This window comes from Odontesthes bonariensis, chromosome 16 (assembly GCF_027942865.1).
Source record: "Odontesthes bonariensis isolate fOdoBon6 chromosome 16, fOdoBon6.hap1, whole genome shotgun sequence".
Lineage (NCBI taxonomy): Eukaryota > Metazoa > Chordata > Actinopteri > Atheriniformes > Atherinopsidae > Odontesthes > Odontesthes bonariensis.
The window spans coordinates 24,480,962-24,495,554 of record NC_134521.1 but is presented as its reverse complement, the minus strand read 5'-3'; the positions used below and the strand labels follow the sequence as shown (position 1 = coordinate 24,495,554).

The window sequence follows — 14,593 nt, the reverse complement described above, 5'->3', positions numbered from 1 at the left end:
TTGAAACATTTATTTAAACAAATATTGATGCTGAATGTTCAGAGTTGCAATATTTTTTAAGTAATAAGAAGAATTCAGGTTTTAAGTTAGCAATAGATATTCTCATGTACATTGTGTTTAGTGACTGGCTACATTAGTAAGTAGTTGAGACATTCAAGTTTTGAAGTCATTTTTAATCCAAAAACAAAACAAAAACTGCAGCTATGGCTTTTTCTTTCTAAACTGACAGCTTTACAGGAAATGTATTGAAACCTCAGTAGGCTTGGAAGAAGGCTTCTACAAAGTCACATGACAAGCTGTAAAGTGTGTCTAGCCTTCAATCAAGCTCTGAGATTATTTATTTGCTTGGATAGTATGCCTCTCCTGTGTTTTCATCTATTAAGTAATCCTAAAAATGTAGGGATTATTTTCTCGGGGTACTGAACGAAGAAACTAGTTCACTTCTATTTAAGCACTTATCATAACCTGGATAACTGAGAGTCCACACTAATATCTTTAAAGCAGATCAATCCTCCTCTGAATGCAAATGACTGTCCTTAATAAACACCTGCCCAAATCATGAAAGGAACTTCAGATGGATGGAAAAAAAGTGTCATCCCTGTCACAGCAAAGGTTCAACAGTTTTGCATATTTATCTGATTAATCCACCGTGGCTTCATTTGTCACACCCCTAGCCTTTCTTAATGTCATTTGTTTTTTATTCAAGTCACTATGCATGTCAGTATGATATGAAATGACACTGTACGTCCTCATATTTGTTGGGGATTATTGGTGAACCTCAGATGAGGAAGAAAAAAATGCATGGTGCAACTATTCATGCCGTATCTCTCTGATAAACAATATACCACAAGTTAGTCAGTGACAAGCATGTGTTGGTCACATGGACAAGTGTGTATCCAATTTAGCCTGCTGTATTGTTACAAATAAATGATTGAAAATAGGTTAAAATTGTGTTCAAGGATTTAATAACAGTTAACAAATTATCTATTTTAGAGGTTTTTGATTTGGAGCTAGATATATATCTATAGATTTCAAGACAGCTGCTGCTGCAGCTACTGTAGGCCCGGTGCCTTGCTTGAGGACACATTAGCAGGAGCTGTCCTTTGTAAACATCCGCTTGAAATCATCAATTTCATACCTGTATTTTCTCACCTGTGTTATAAATAAAGAGTCAGTATTCATTAAAAGATTTTCATTCAACGTTTTTTTCTTTATTTAGTAAAAAACACAAACAAACAAGCACAACTATATACAGAAACCTCTTACAATTATATCAAAAAATACAATTAAGAGGTGATCTCACCAAAAGTTGATAGGTTTCTTAGGAGAGTTGGTATGTAAGAATGTATTTTTCCCCTTTAACTGAAGTTCACTTGTAGTTATAACGGAAGAAAAAATGAGAGTGAAAATTATTTGACACTGTACAATAACTACCCGCAAATTGCTAAGAGCAGTGAGTGCTGGCCTATATGGAATTAAGGTAGGTATACCTCCGAATTAAGAAAGGTTGTGGATGTAATGCCCTTCCCAAGCTCAATAGATTCTACACCATAACAACTTATTATGAACATGAACACCAAATATGCTTTGAACCAGCCAAAAACAAAAACAATGAACAGCATCTATGTTCCTTTAACACAGCAGCAGTGCACTTCAAAACTTCACAGGATCGGGTGAGAGATGAACACAGCTCTCCGAACTGCTATCAACAAACAGGGAGTGGGCGGTGGCTTAGCTTAATGTGTGGACACCAGGGGGTAGCTGAGGTTTGGTCCCAGGGGGGTGGGGGTGTTGTGTGTGGAGGACAAAGAGGACAGGAAGAGCCCTTAAAAGTTCAAAGTGTCAAAGCACTGTCCTGTCCAATCCTGATGATCTTCAGAGATGCAGGGGGGACATCTGAAAAAGGTTATTCCAGATTTCATCTGTGGAGGGTGTGAAGTCTGTTCCCAAAGTTGTGTAATGTGGTGTGTCGTCTAGTTCCTCTCCTGCAAAATAAAGAGAGAAATCCAAGGTGAGTCAAGGTGAGGAAAGGCATGTATTAGGAGATGTGACCAACCCCTATTTACATGTTCATTTCATCTGCACCTACATGCTAAACCTGACCATATTTGCTATGCACACTGAGTGGCATTGATATGTTTTTAGTGAACAATTGCTAAAAATGAATGAAAACAAATATCTAGGGATGGATTTCACCCTTGAATTGTTGGGAAAAAATTACCAACACAAAGTGTTATATTTGGGGGAACAGCGTGATGGCCATAGTTGAAATATGAACTGGTTTTTTTTTGCAGCTGGATTTACTGATCTGTCTGACTAATAAACTAGAAATATTTACCTGAGGAATGTTCACTCCACTGACTCCCTGGACTGGTGCATGCATCATTGCTCAGGATTCCCTTGTAGTCTGCATGGAACATCCTTTGGGAGTCTTTCTCCTGTTGTTGGCAAATCTGCAAGAATGACACCGGACTAAGTACGGCTATATTTTGCCCAACAGGATTTGCCCACAATCAGCTTTGTTTTTTAGGTTAATTACAAGCCAAATAGGCAGAGCAAGACAAACATGGGTATTCCTGTCAATGAAATATGCATGCGAGTAATAATAGGATCTGAAAGCCATGCTTACCTCAATAATGTCTTGGAGACAGGTATAATCTGGAAGATCCCAATGAAGAAAGGGAGAGGAAAACAGAAGAGGATGTGACAATGGTGCTGTGATATGAATGAATAATCTTGATCTAAACAGATCCTAATTTATTAATCTGGGAAGTATGAGATACACGCTGTAGACTTACCAGGGGAGTGATCGGGGGAAACTTCAAATCTGTGGGGAAAGTCATGTGGAAAGGTATCCAATCCAATCTCAACTGTCAAAGACAAATCAGGAACTTCAGATGGAGCCACTAAAGGGAAATCTGCAACGATGGCAAAAAATAGCATTAGATCCAGCTGTCGCTCAGAAAATTTCAGTTTTACCTCTTCCAATGGACATCACAACAATGCAAATCAATTTTGTCTTTTCATATGAATCTACTTATTTGAGAGTTTTCATAAAAAATGTTTTGTTTTTTTTGCTTACCATCCTGGTCCATGTTTATGTTGTTGTCTAATGTGTTTTCCTGAGTGGAGCAGGTGTCTTCTGGCAGGGATGCATTCAAGGGAGACGGAGTGTCACTGTAGTCTGAGTCGTCCTCTGTCTTCACCACTGTGCTCTGCAGAGACATATAAGAGCATAATTCATTGAGAATCGGAAAACTCACGGTAACAAAACATCAATTATATGTAACTTATATTTCCTGTATGGATACTAATTATAAAACACTATCTCGGTCAGTGTGAGAGCAGCATTATTTGAATGGACCCCAGTCTACATGAAAATAAGTGTCCCCCATGTAGCCGCAGCACAACATCTGCAGTATTTACCTTCTTCCTTTGCTTGATCTCCTTTGCTTTGCTTCTTTTTTCTGTGAAAGAGCAAGAAAAACATTTTGATCACTTTACAGGTTATACTTCTAATAGTGTGACCGTAGATCATGCAGACTTTGTGAGTAAAGCTAAAGCAACCAGCAATTCTCTCACCTCTACATTTGGGAGCTGCAGGCAGCATCCTGAAGACACGCATGGCTTGGTGTCCTTTGTTGATGCTCCGATGTTTCACCTCCTCGATGTCCACCAGTGAGTTCATTGCACAGCGGAAGTTGGCTTTCCATGTCTTGGGATCACAATTCTGACCCTCAACATATTTTCCTGCAGAAGGGATTGGAACATTTTGTTTTTAATAATGTTTTTTTTTATTATCCAAAGGAGGACACATTTTTCTTTTCAAACAACTGCCTATTCGTGTTTGCTCACCTGTGTGGATGGCCCATTCTTTGAAGAGACAAGCGTCTTTATTCAGCTCCCAGCCATGTCGAGCTGCATGCTTCCAGGGAATTGAGAACATGGTCTTCTCCTGGAAAATGCAGAAGAAGTGTTGAGTTAGAAGAATCAGACTGGGTGCACGGATTCATTCAAATAAGAGATAATACGTTTTCAAATAGTGCAGGAAGCTGCCATTCAAAAGTTTTCTGTTGCATGTAACTAAGTCATGTAAATAGGTTATTTACATATATAGCACATTGCAGTAGCCACAGAAGTATGAAAACAGCAACAGTATTTAGTTTGGTCATTTTCCCACGAGCAACCGTTTTAAGTTGGAGGACTGTAATAGTTGCCAAATGTCTATTTCATCACTTTACTCCCGTTAAAACACTTCAATCCATCCCAACCCAAACAAGATGCTTCCGCGAGTAACAGGAAAATGTTTTGTGGACAACTGAGCAACAAGAAAGATAAGCGCTGCCTTGCAGAGAACACCTGCGCGCCACGCTGTGCAATCCTATCTCAAATGTACTGGCCGCAGATTTACAGTAAATAATTCCTGAACAGCTTCAATGTAATGCAAGACTCTCACCTTATCAATCCAAGTAAGCCCGGAGATGGTGTTGGACTCGATCATCATCTCCAACCATGGCCTCATCCTCATTCTTGACACAGGCATGTTTTGCTAAAATATGCAGAGAAAAGAAGTGCAAAGTCTTTAGATAAATGAGGAATGCTGTGTTTGGTATTAAGTAGCGAGAGAGCAAATGAACCCCCACATCCGCTTCAGCTATGATTTTATAGCAACCGCCGACTGGCTGTTTTTAGAAGGGTGAGGCGGAGTTCAACGAGACCCACTGGCCGTGCAAAGGGGGCGTCGACGCGTAGGAGTCAACAGTCAGTTAAAATGTTACAGTGGACCAGATAAACCTTCAACTTTAATTTTGGATAATTTTGCAAAAATATATGCATAAAAAATAATGCGAAACTGAAATCAAATTGAAAACAGTCTTGATTCAATAAAGCAGGACTTATACAGACTTCCGCGCGGGGAGAGACATGTTCACCCCCTGCGCTGCTGTCTGCAAGCATACTAAACATTGAAATATCTGTCCACTAAATCCGCAAGTGAATTCATTCCTGTCCATAGATAGGAAGAAATAAAATAAAAAATAAACGTTTTCCTATGCAAGTGACCGTTGTGGCTCAGTGCATTTATTTGCGTTTTTTAAAACTAAAAAAGAAAAGAAAAAGAATAAAAAGAATAGCGTGTTACATCCTTTAAAGCGTTAAAGTAGAGGTGATCAGTTCATATCAGGTCACTTACAGGCTTTGTTTTCTCTACGATCGGAGAAGAAAAAGGTGCGCGAGAATAGTCCGACAGGTATAAGTTTGTTCCAGAGCAGCTCCTCTTGGTCTTTAGGTTATCCTTCGGAAACCTTTCTTGAGCTCAGTTGAACACTGATATCACACAGCAGAGTAGATTTCAATTTATAGTAGACAGTGGGTTTTCCCCGGCCGGGCAAAGGAGGGTTCAACGCTGTAAAAAGAAAACAAAAAAAAAAACTTCCAGCACCAGAAACAAAAAAAAAAAGAAAGAAGTAAGGCTTGCCTCGTGCAAGTAGTACTCAGTTTCTCAAAAAAACAGCAAAAGATAATCGTTAATGATGACAACCTTGCAGGATCTTTCTATAGTAAGTTAATACATGCCACTTGTGCCTTTGTTTTTCTCAAAGAAGGAACTGCATATTTAGACAAGAGGCAGAAAAGCATGTAAACCTTTGTGAATTGCAAAATATCAAATATTGAATCAGAAACACAAACATCCTTTAACCAAAGTCACCTGCATCACAAGTGACAGATCACTATAACTTCGTGTTTGCAGATAATTAAACCTGCTCATTAAATAAATGCCAATCGAAGGGATGCCACAGGATCAGACAGCCGTGCAGTTAGAGCAGGGTTGATATTTTTTACAGCGGGCTGCGCATGCGTTTCTCAGCCTCTCATTCGGCAGTGGAGCCGTTTCCGAGAAATCACGCTGTTGAGAAGCAAGCAAGAGGGAAGTTAACATGAGTTGATTACAAGTGCTTGCTGCACGTAGCCACAAGCATCAACATGGATGGCCTGGCTTGTCTGTCATTTACATGTAGTAATTCACTGTGCAAGGCTTTTTGCAAACACTAAAAGATACCTGCAGGTGTTTTGCATACTGCAAAATTGACATGACAGAGATATTTACTTAAATCTCAATAAGACTGTAAAAAGGCTGATTTTGTATTTGCCTGGTATATGCTGTATTGCACATGATATGCGGGGAAGTGTCACATTTATTATATAAGTAATAGTAACATCAAACGTCTGGAATTACAATAATGAAATAGGTCAGTGGGAGTTGTAATAAACTTTTTTTTTTAAACACCACACACGCGCACAAGCACGTGCTTTTTGTTTCAAATTGCTAAAGGTCGTCCCACACACTGGCATGATAAACACGTGCATGGGACCAGCCCTTTAGTATAAACAGCAGTGAGTCTGAGAAGCATTTACAAGAAATGATGTAGTAATTTAAGTCGCCTGTAGGGGCAGCGTGGTGCTGCGGCACTTGACACACATGACGTGAGGCGCGCAGGGTCACATGCTGTTACGGCTTTCGTAACAGCGAGACAAGAAGCTGCTGTGCGGAAGGCGGAAGCGGCCGCCGCTCCGTGAATTCACACACAGGCTACTGAGTGCACGTTACCGCCTTCTATTGCCCGTCTATCATTATGATTCACCAAGCGCTCGTGGTATGTAAAGAAATAAAGCAAAGTTACAGACTGCAAGGGTGATTGATGTGGAATAATTCACTCTCAATTTTGGCTCGTAGTTGTTTTACCCCACTGCACTAAAGCCACATCTGGACTGGAGGGGTCTTGTTTTGTTACAGTGTGTGAGCGCGCACAGACGATTTGGGAAACCCCACGGCTGCCTGCTTGTTGCAGTCTATCGCAGTCTATCACCTCTTCTGACAGTTAGGTGCTTCCCGCGCAGTGTGGCTTGTGCGCGCCGCTCACGAGCCGGCTGCTGCACGTTTCGAGTGCGCGCGCGCCTCTGGGAGGGAATGGCAGGGAGTTTTCCTGCGGAGTTTTCAGAAGCTCTCTTTGAGCGGGGTTTCCCAATAATAACGCTAATGGAGTCGGAAATCTGGATTCCAAGGGGAAATTCATCCCGATGGTCCAACTTTTTCAAAAGTTTTGCTACAACACTATTAGCTCCGCAGTTAAGAGTATAAAAATCACCTGAATTATAGGAATTCACTGGAGCCTAGGCAAGACGCGCAATCCTATTTTACCTGTTGGGTTTTATTATTATTATTATTATGACCAATCCAAATGGGTCGTCCGGTTTGCTCAGAAAGTACTATAGCACCAAAGAGGTCACTAAAGGTATCCTATTAAAATGAACACCACTTTTTCTGTTATAAATCTAACCCCTGGTGCTTGTCGGTGTATTTCAACCATATCGGCAAACACCGGTAAAATTGATTGAGATCAGTATTGTAAACCATTGTAAATCTGATGATTTAGGCCTCCTGAAAGGATGATACATTGAAATTTGAGGCTTTGGCATGAGACAAGCTGCCAGAGCTTCCTCCCTTGGCCATCTGCTTTGACAGCTCAGTGACACCAGATCATGCCCTCGTGCATAGGCCACACAGTTACACCTCATGAAGATGCGAGAGGAAAAACTGATTTTTTTTTACGGGGTACTGGTAACCCAGGGCTCAGGCTATGATTATGGGAACGTGTCGATGTCGGGGACTTTTTATTGATCTGATATTGTATATAGAATTTGCTTGACCTGTTTAAACAGACGTCATTCAGTCTAAATGGGCTCAGAGGCCCATTTAACTGTCTTGTCTTGAGCTGTTTTTCTAAGGTTAATGTGCTTTTCCTCCAGCAGAGCGACACCTTACTTCCCAGACGAGCATTCATCTCTGCGCCCTTGTGCACCTAGCTGAATGACAACCACGAGAAACTCGTAAAGGAATAAAAGGTGAGTTGTACGCCAACTTTAAAACCGCATATACACAGAGTTATATGGCCATCATTTTTTGTCTACTTTAGAGTGTGGCAGATGGAAGTGGACATAGAAATAATCAACAGAGCCTGTCATTAGTTTGATAATCACTAATACAATAAGAAGACATGATAAAGGTGTTTTCAGAAAAATGATGTGATCCCTAGCCACTGTGGTGTGACTTAGCTGTGCTGTTTGATTTCTATCCCAGTGTGTTGCACAAACATCTGCTCTATATACTCAGGAACTCACTCCTACAATTACTTCCTTAAAGATCTGTGAATTTCCTTATTTAAAAGATATATCCTGTAAGCACTTTCAACGTATTAGAAGCTCGCTGTTAAAAAGTAGACATGTACAATCTATGGATTATATCTTGCACAGACAAAGATAATAGGTTAGTTTGATGTCATAGGTTAGCCAGATGCATGTAAACTGAGGAGACACGGCATCACTTAGGTGGGTTAAACTGGTTAGTACTGATGCTCATGGATTCCTTTCTTCTGTACTTATCTAATAAATACTTGCCGGTCTTGCAGACATACATCATCCATACTTACAATACTTGTTAGAAAGCTAACCTATTGAAATGATAAATCTTCTTCTGATTTTTACTTTGGTTAATCGGGTTTTGCTGTAAAGAAAATATTGCTGAATGAAAACATTTTGTACTTATTTTGTCCATTATAACCGTATTCAGGTTGAGGTAATAAGGAAATGGTATTTTGACTTGCTGTGTCTTTCAGAGTATGGTCTTAATCGGGTTAGTTTAATATCTGAGTATTGCCATTCGTGTAAACGTAGTCATTGTCAAAGCACTGTTCAGTCCTGTCCAGATGTGGAAACCTCAGAACACGTGAGGGGAACTGTTGATAATAGCCTTTGCTGGTGATCTGTGGAATTTTGTGAAGTCTGAGCCCAGGGTACTGAGGCTTATTGTCAGTTCACTGACTGCAAAACAGAGAAATCAACCGTGAATCTGCATGAGGCAAGGCATGTATTAGGAAATGTGGCCAACCACTGATTAACACTGGGTTGTTTGATCATTTCATCCACAGTCACATGCAAAATGTGACCATATGTTCTTAATTTCACAGGCTAAGTGACTCTGATGTGTGCTTTGTGTGAATAAACTCGACAAAAACACATTTAAAGCATCACAATAATCTGTCAGTTTTTATCTCTTTGTCTCCCCCTACAGTAAAGGGATGTAACTGTGGTTCCAACAAACCCACATGTGAGGCCTGCACATACTTGTCCATACACCTGGTTTTGTTGTCATACTTAAGAGGGTGACAAAGAAAAAAAAAACCTCCAAAGAAATGTCAAGAGACATGGAAGAGTTATGTTACAAGACCTCCTGCACCGAGCCCACTCGCATCTGTACCAGGGGAGCGGCACTGTCAGGATTCTCTTCCTGAACTTTTCGAGTGCCTTCAACACAATCCAGCCCCCTGTACTCCAGGAAAAACTGACCAGAATGCAAGTGGACCCCTGCCTGCTCACCAACAGACCACAGTACGTCAGGATGATGGAAATCCTGCCGAGACTGTGGTCAGCAGCACTGGAGCTCCACAGGGGACTGTACTGTCCCCCATCCTTTTCACTCTGTACACCGCAGACTACACCGCTACAACTATTGTGCCATCAAACTGTTTAACTCCTCACTGGGGGTGAGGAGGGGTAACAGAAGGACAGAGGGACTGTAGGACGGATGGCAGTCAGTCAGTCTGTCTAACCAACAGTGCAAAAACGTGCAATAATCTCTGTGGTGTACTTTAATCATTTTAATCTTACATTTATATAGGTATTATAATTTATTAGCATCATTATTATTATTAATAATATTTTCATTACTATTACTAGTACACTACTATTATGTTATTATTATCATTATTATTATCTTTATACGGGTGCTGGTGTTTTCCACTTTTGTCTCTTCTGTACATGTATGTATATAACAGTGCTATCTATCTATCTATCTATCTATCTATCTATCTATCTATCTATCTATCTATCTATCTATCTATCTATCTATCTATCTATCTATCTATCTATCTATCTATCTATCTATCTATCAAGAAGAAGGCTGCATCTTTCTATACATGTGATAGATAGCATGAACTTTTATAGTTAATTTGTAATAGTTTTCTTATTCTGATTTGGGTTTTTGAGGGTTACGATTGTGACGTGTGCAGTGTTTCTTATCGTCCCGTCATCTCTTTTTCCTCACTTCCTCCCATAGTCTTGTCTTGAGTCTACTAGCTGCATCTGCCACTCACTTTTTTTTCTTGCACTTTATTTGTAATGAAAACAGTATTTATTTTCCCTTCAACATTATTTGTAATGGCAACAGTGTCTTTTAAAAAAAAAATATTTTTTTTTTTTCTTAATTTACCTTGGCAAGTGTTTTCATCTAGTCGCTGGTGCATGACACAGTACCATAAAGCGAAGCGGTGTTGTGCCGGGCAGGAAAACAAAGTTCTGGACTGTAGTATATCAGACCCCGGGCGGTCCAGGGATGTTTCAGGCCTGGGAATGTGCGTTAGAATGTGGGTGTACTTCAAAACCAGTCAGAAGCACATAGTTGTGAGGTTCACTAAACTCTTATCAGACGAGGCAATATTTACCTGAGGGAGAGTCAGTCCTCTGGTTCCCTGGACTGATCCATACTTTTTTGCTTAGCGATCCCTTGCTTGTACATTCACTGTGTGCTTTCTCCAGCTGTTGGGAATTCTGTAAGAGCAACACCAGACTGAGTCTGGCTATATTTGGCCCAAGGGGAGTTTTTCCCCAAATAATTTGTAACAATCGATATATTGTTTTCGGCACTAAGCCACATTCAATGAGATTTGGAAAACAACCAATCAGAAAAAACACCAGTTGAATGTCACTCGTGTTTCCTGTATGGATGCCATTTACATAAGATTATCTAGGTTAGTGTGTGAGCGACATTATTTGAATAGGCCTCTGTTTACACGGAAATAAATGTCTCTCACTGTGTAGCTGCAGCATCTAGAGTATTCACCTTCTTCCTTTGCTGTGTTGCCTCGCTTTGCTTCCTTTTTCAGTAAAAAAGCAAGAGAAAAATAATCCCAAACACTTTTCACGTGGGACTTCTTGCAGTGTGACTATAGAACAAACTGACTTTACTGAGAGTAAAGTGAAACTACAGGGCCTATTCATGCCTCTTTAACCACCTCCCAACCAACCTGTGGCTGCATGTTTCCAGGGAAGTGAAAAACAGAAAAGCATCAGTGAGTGTTTAGCTTCCTGCACAGAGACCCGGAGTCTGTAGTCACCTTCCTTTTTAATTCACCTATGTTTAAAAGCTGTTGGGAGAAGAGAAAACCACGTGAATTATTGGAATACACTAAAGTGCGCATAGCTTTTTGGCTCTTGGTTTGGGCCTAATTATTTATCTTATCAAGATCAGCTTTATTACAGAATTAGAGCTACTAACATAAGAGCCATCTAAATGGGTCATGATATTTGCTATAAAAGTGGTTACAGCCCCTAACAAGTGACTCAAAACAGTCTTTTAAACAACACAACTAACATTGACATTACTGCATTAGAGGAAAATGAGCCCAAACGGTCAGGGAGTATTTCATTACACAGTGATAGTTCATAATTCATGTGAATCGTGTTACTCTTATTCATGTATTTAAAATGTAACATAGTTTATGGACTACGTGTTGCCCTGTAAAGTTAATTGCACGCAGTGCATGCAGTGGCGATGAATCTGAGCAACCTGAAGGATAAAACAGTCATCTTAGGCATCTGACAAGCAGCTTGAGCATCCAGTCTCCCCCTGGACCTTCTGCTTTTATAGCTCACTGACACCAGATCAAGTCAAAGCCTTCATAAGTCAGTTAAGCAGTTACAGTGCAACCTCACAAGGCAAGCAGAGATTTTATGTTGTTGAATTTGAGCATAATTGTGTTATTTTTATCACTGTGTTTGCGGTTCAGTGGTTCCAGTAAAATTTCCAATTTCTGGTCCATGGGTTACCAAACACCTCTTGAGACTGTTTTTTTTTTCAATTCAAGGTGATAGATGTGCATGTTTTGTCATTGTTTCTGTTTGTCTCTTAGTTGGAATAGTCTGCCATGTCAAATTATCAATCTCATTTTGACACGTACCTTGCTTTGAAATTTGCCTGATAAATCCATTGATACATAGTTAATGATGAGTCAAAGCCACGCACTATTGCCTCAGGTGATTCTTTTGCTTTTCTCGATTAATAAAGTTCTGTTACATCAAGAGAAAGATTTGGGTTTTATTTAATCCGCATTACTGTTGCTTTGTGTGTTCAGTTACAGAGGAGGGAGAAGGGAGGCAAGGAGAGGTGGGGGGGGGGGGGTACATAGTGCTTCAAATATACTGTGACAAGTTAAGTAACCTGTGATTAATATTTACTGATATGTAAATATGTCTCATGAGTTTTTATTTACCCGCTTTCATGATTTGCAATCGATATCTTCTTTCACCTGTCACCTAACCTCACTGAGTTGCTCTCTCGACCTACACCACAACAAAATACAGATTGCACTCAAGGATGCTGACTCATAGGCTTTTCAATTTGAAAAGCTGTTATCATATATTTCGCACTGAATGGATGCATCATTCACTAGTTTAGAATCTGATTAGATTCTGTGAAAGCATCACATTTGGGCGTTTGAGTTAGACTTCTGTTTGCTCTCTAAGTTGGCACTCTAATAAAAAAAATCTGGTAAATGATTAAAGGGACAGTAAAAATGTTTGTCCTCTGAGAGAGGGTCACCAGGTGAAGTAATATGCTTTTCGTGGAGTGTTTTATCTTTATTGCTGTGATAAACAACTTTAAATTATGTGGGCTGATTCAAGAAATTGGTGACAGGTATTTCTGTTTTTTTAGTGCATTAACTTATCTGCCATTCCTTCCAAAGACATAACATCTTCATCTGACTGTTTGCTTCAGTGGGTCTTTGCTGTAGTTTTGAATATGTTTTTTTTTCTGTTGCCGTTGGAGCAGGGCACGCAGAAACATACAGCAGACATCAGGCAACAAAAGGCTTTGATGCTAAACATTGCTTAGCCAATGAGAAACCAGGGCAGCTCTGAAAGACAGAGTGCCATCCTCCTTTCATGTCTGCAGTCTTCCTATAGCACGGGATGAAATCTAAACTGAATACTCCCTCATGATCCATTTTCCATCAAATTAGTGCTTTTAATGTCAAAATGACCAGGCGGCAGATTTCAACGAAATCAAGCTACTTTCGAGTCTCAATATTTGAAATTATTGAGTTATTTACTTCTTAGGGACCCCTTCTCTTTGCAATATACACCACCTCCTTAGACTCAGTCCCGTGCTTGCCTTTTATGCCACTGTTATGCAGGTGATTCTCGACTGGCCCTATTATTCTTGCTTGATGACCATGTGGTTTCAGCATGCAAACTCAGCTTATCTCTCTGGCATGTCCACATGGATGAAGGAGTGCCACCTTTAACTAAACCTCTGTAACACTGACCTACAAGTCACCACAGCCAATCAATCCATCACACACCAATAACAACATAAAGATATCCTCTTTGGCTTTCTGCTTTCATCTAATTAACATCGTCTGGTACTGCAATCCCGAGGCGTCTCAGTAAAAAGCTGTTGTCATTTGTGGTTGCATGATGGGGAAACGAGCCAGAAAATCCTGTCAGATCTCTCTGTATCTTCAAGCATCTCATGAAGACTCAACTCCTCTGAGTAGACCTTCTCTGCTCACACCTTGAACCTTGTAGCACCCACAGTTGCAGATATGCAACAAGCTTTTTATTTATTTACATTATATTTTTATTTACATTACATTATTTGATTTTTTAAATTTACATACATTATTTACATTCATGTGTAATATTTTTTTACATTACATTTTATGTGCTGACAGTTGTCACAGCAATCATTTTCTTGGCTCAGTGAATTACACTCTGCTTTGCGGTGGTCTGTTCTAGTTGGTTCTGGTCTCGTTTGGTGTGGTCTGCTTTGTCCACCTTTCACAGCGGTAATGGGAGGTCAGGTCTCCAAATTGTATTATGATTATTTTTTTGCATTTTTTTACTAGCTTCATGTGCACATTTTTTATTTACATTTCATGCGCTTCACTTTTTCACAACAAAGATCTGTGAAATCTGTTTGATTTGTTGTTGAATGGAAAGTTTATGATGGTTGCGTTCCGCACTTTGTATTAAGAATGTTCAATAAAGGTCTATTATATACATTTTATTGTGGTAGCAGCAGTTACTGGTGACCTTTCACTATACCTTTTTTGCCGAACGATCTGCAGAGAACGACTTGGTTTTGTGAACAAAATTAATCAGGAAAGCCCACAGTTGCAAATATGCAACATTGCCTAAAATGATCAAAAATAGCCCAATTCCAAAAATTCCAAAATGATTGGTTTATTCCCACCCAAAAAGATGCAAGAAGAGCCAAAATGATTTTTTTCAATGATTATTCATATGCTTGGGTGCTACAAGGTTAATTGACCTTTTGAAGGAAGTAGGGCTTTACAAATATTCAGACTTCCTTGGTCAAACATTTTTCAGCTGAGGAAGAAAAAAAAAAGGCTGACTTCCAAAAGGGTTGAAGTTCAAAATGAGATCTTTTTCACGGTGTCAAGACAACGGTGAAGCA

At 39.8% G+C, this 14,593-nt stretch overlaps 1 protein-coding gene and 1 long non-coding RNA gene across 2 annotated transcripts; one reads left to right on the top strand and one right to left on the bottom strand.

Moving 5' to 3' along the window:
• Positions 1-1,189: 1,189 nt before the first annotated feature.
• On the bottom strand, positions 1,190-5,339 carry irf1b (interferon regulatory factor 1b). The gene is made up of 10 exons (XM_075486677.1): positions 5,192-5,339; positions 4,457-4,549; positions 3,856-3,955; positions 3,583-3,750; positions 3,427-3,467; positions 3,083-3,215; positions 2,799-2,918; positions 2,630-2,658; positions 2,339-2,453; positions 1,190-1,985 (listed from the first exon to the last, which is right to left on the bottom strand). The coding sequence occupies exons 2-10, from the start codon at positions 4,541-4,543 to the stop codon at positions 1,876-1,878; spliced, it is 903 nt and encodes a 300-aa protein (XP_075342792.1). The 5' UTR covers positions 4,544-4,549; positions 5,192-5,339; the 3' UTR covers positions 1,190-1,875.
• A 1,203-nt stretch (positions 5,340-6,542) lies between these two features.
• On the top strand, positions 6,543-12,147 carry LOC142401818 (uncharacterized). Its single transcript, XR_012773214.1, has 3 exons — positions 6,543-6,653; positions 7,807-7,902; positions 9,128-12,147. It is a non-coding gene; the product is annotated as an uncharacterized LOC142401818 (long non-coding RNA).
• The last annotated feature ends 2,446 nt before the right edge of the window (positions 12,148-14,593 follow it).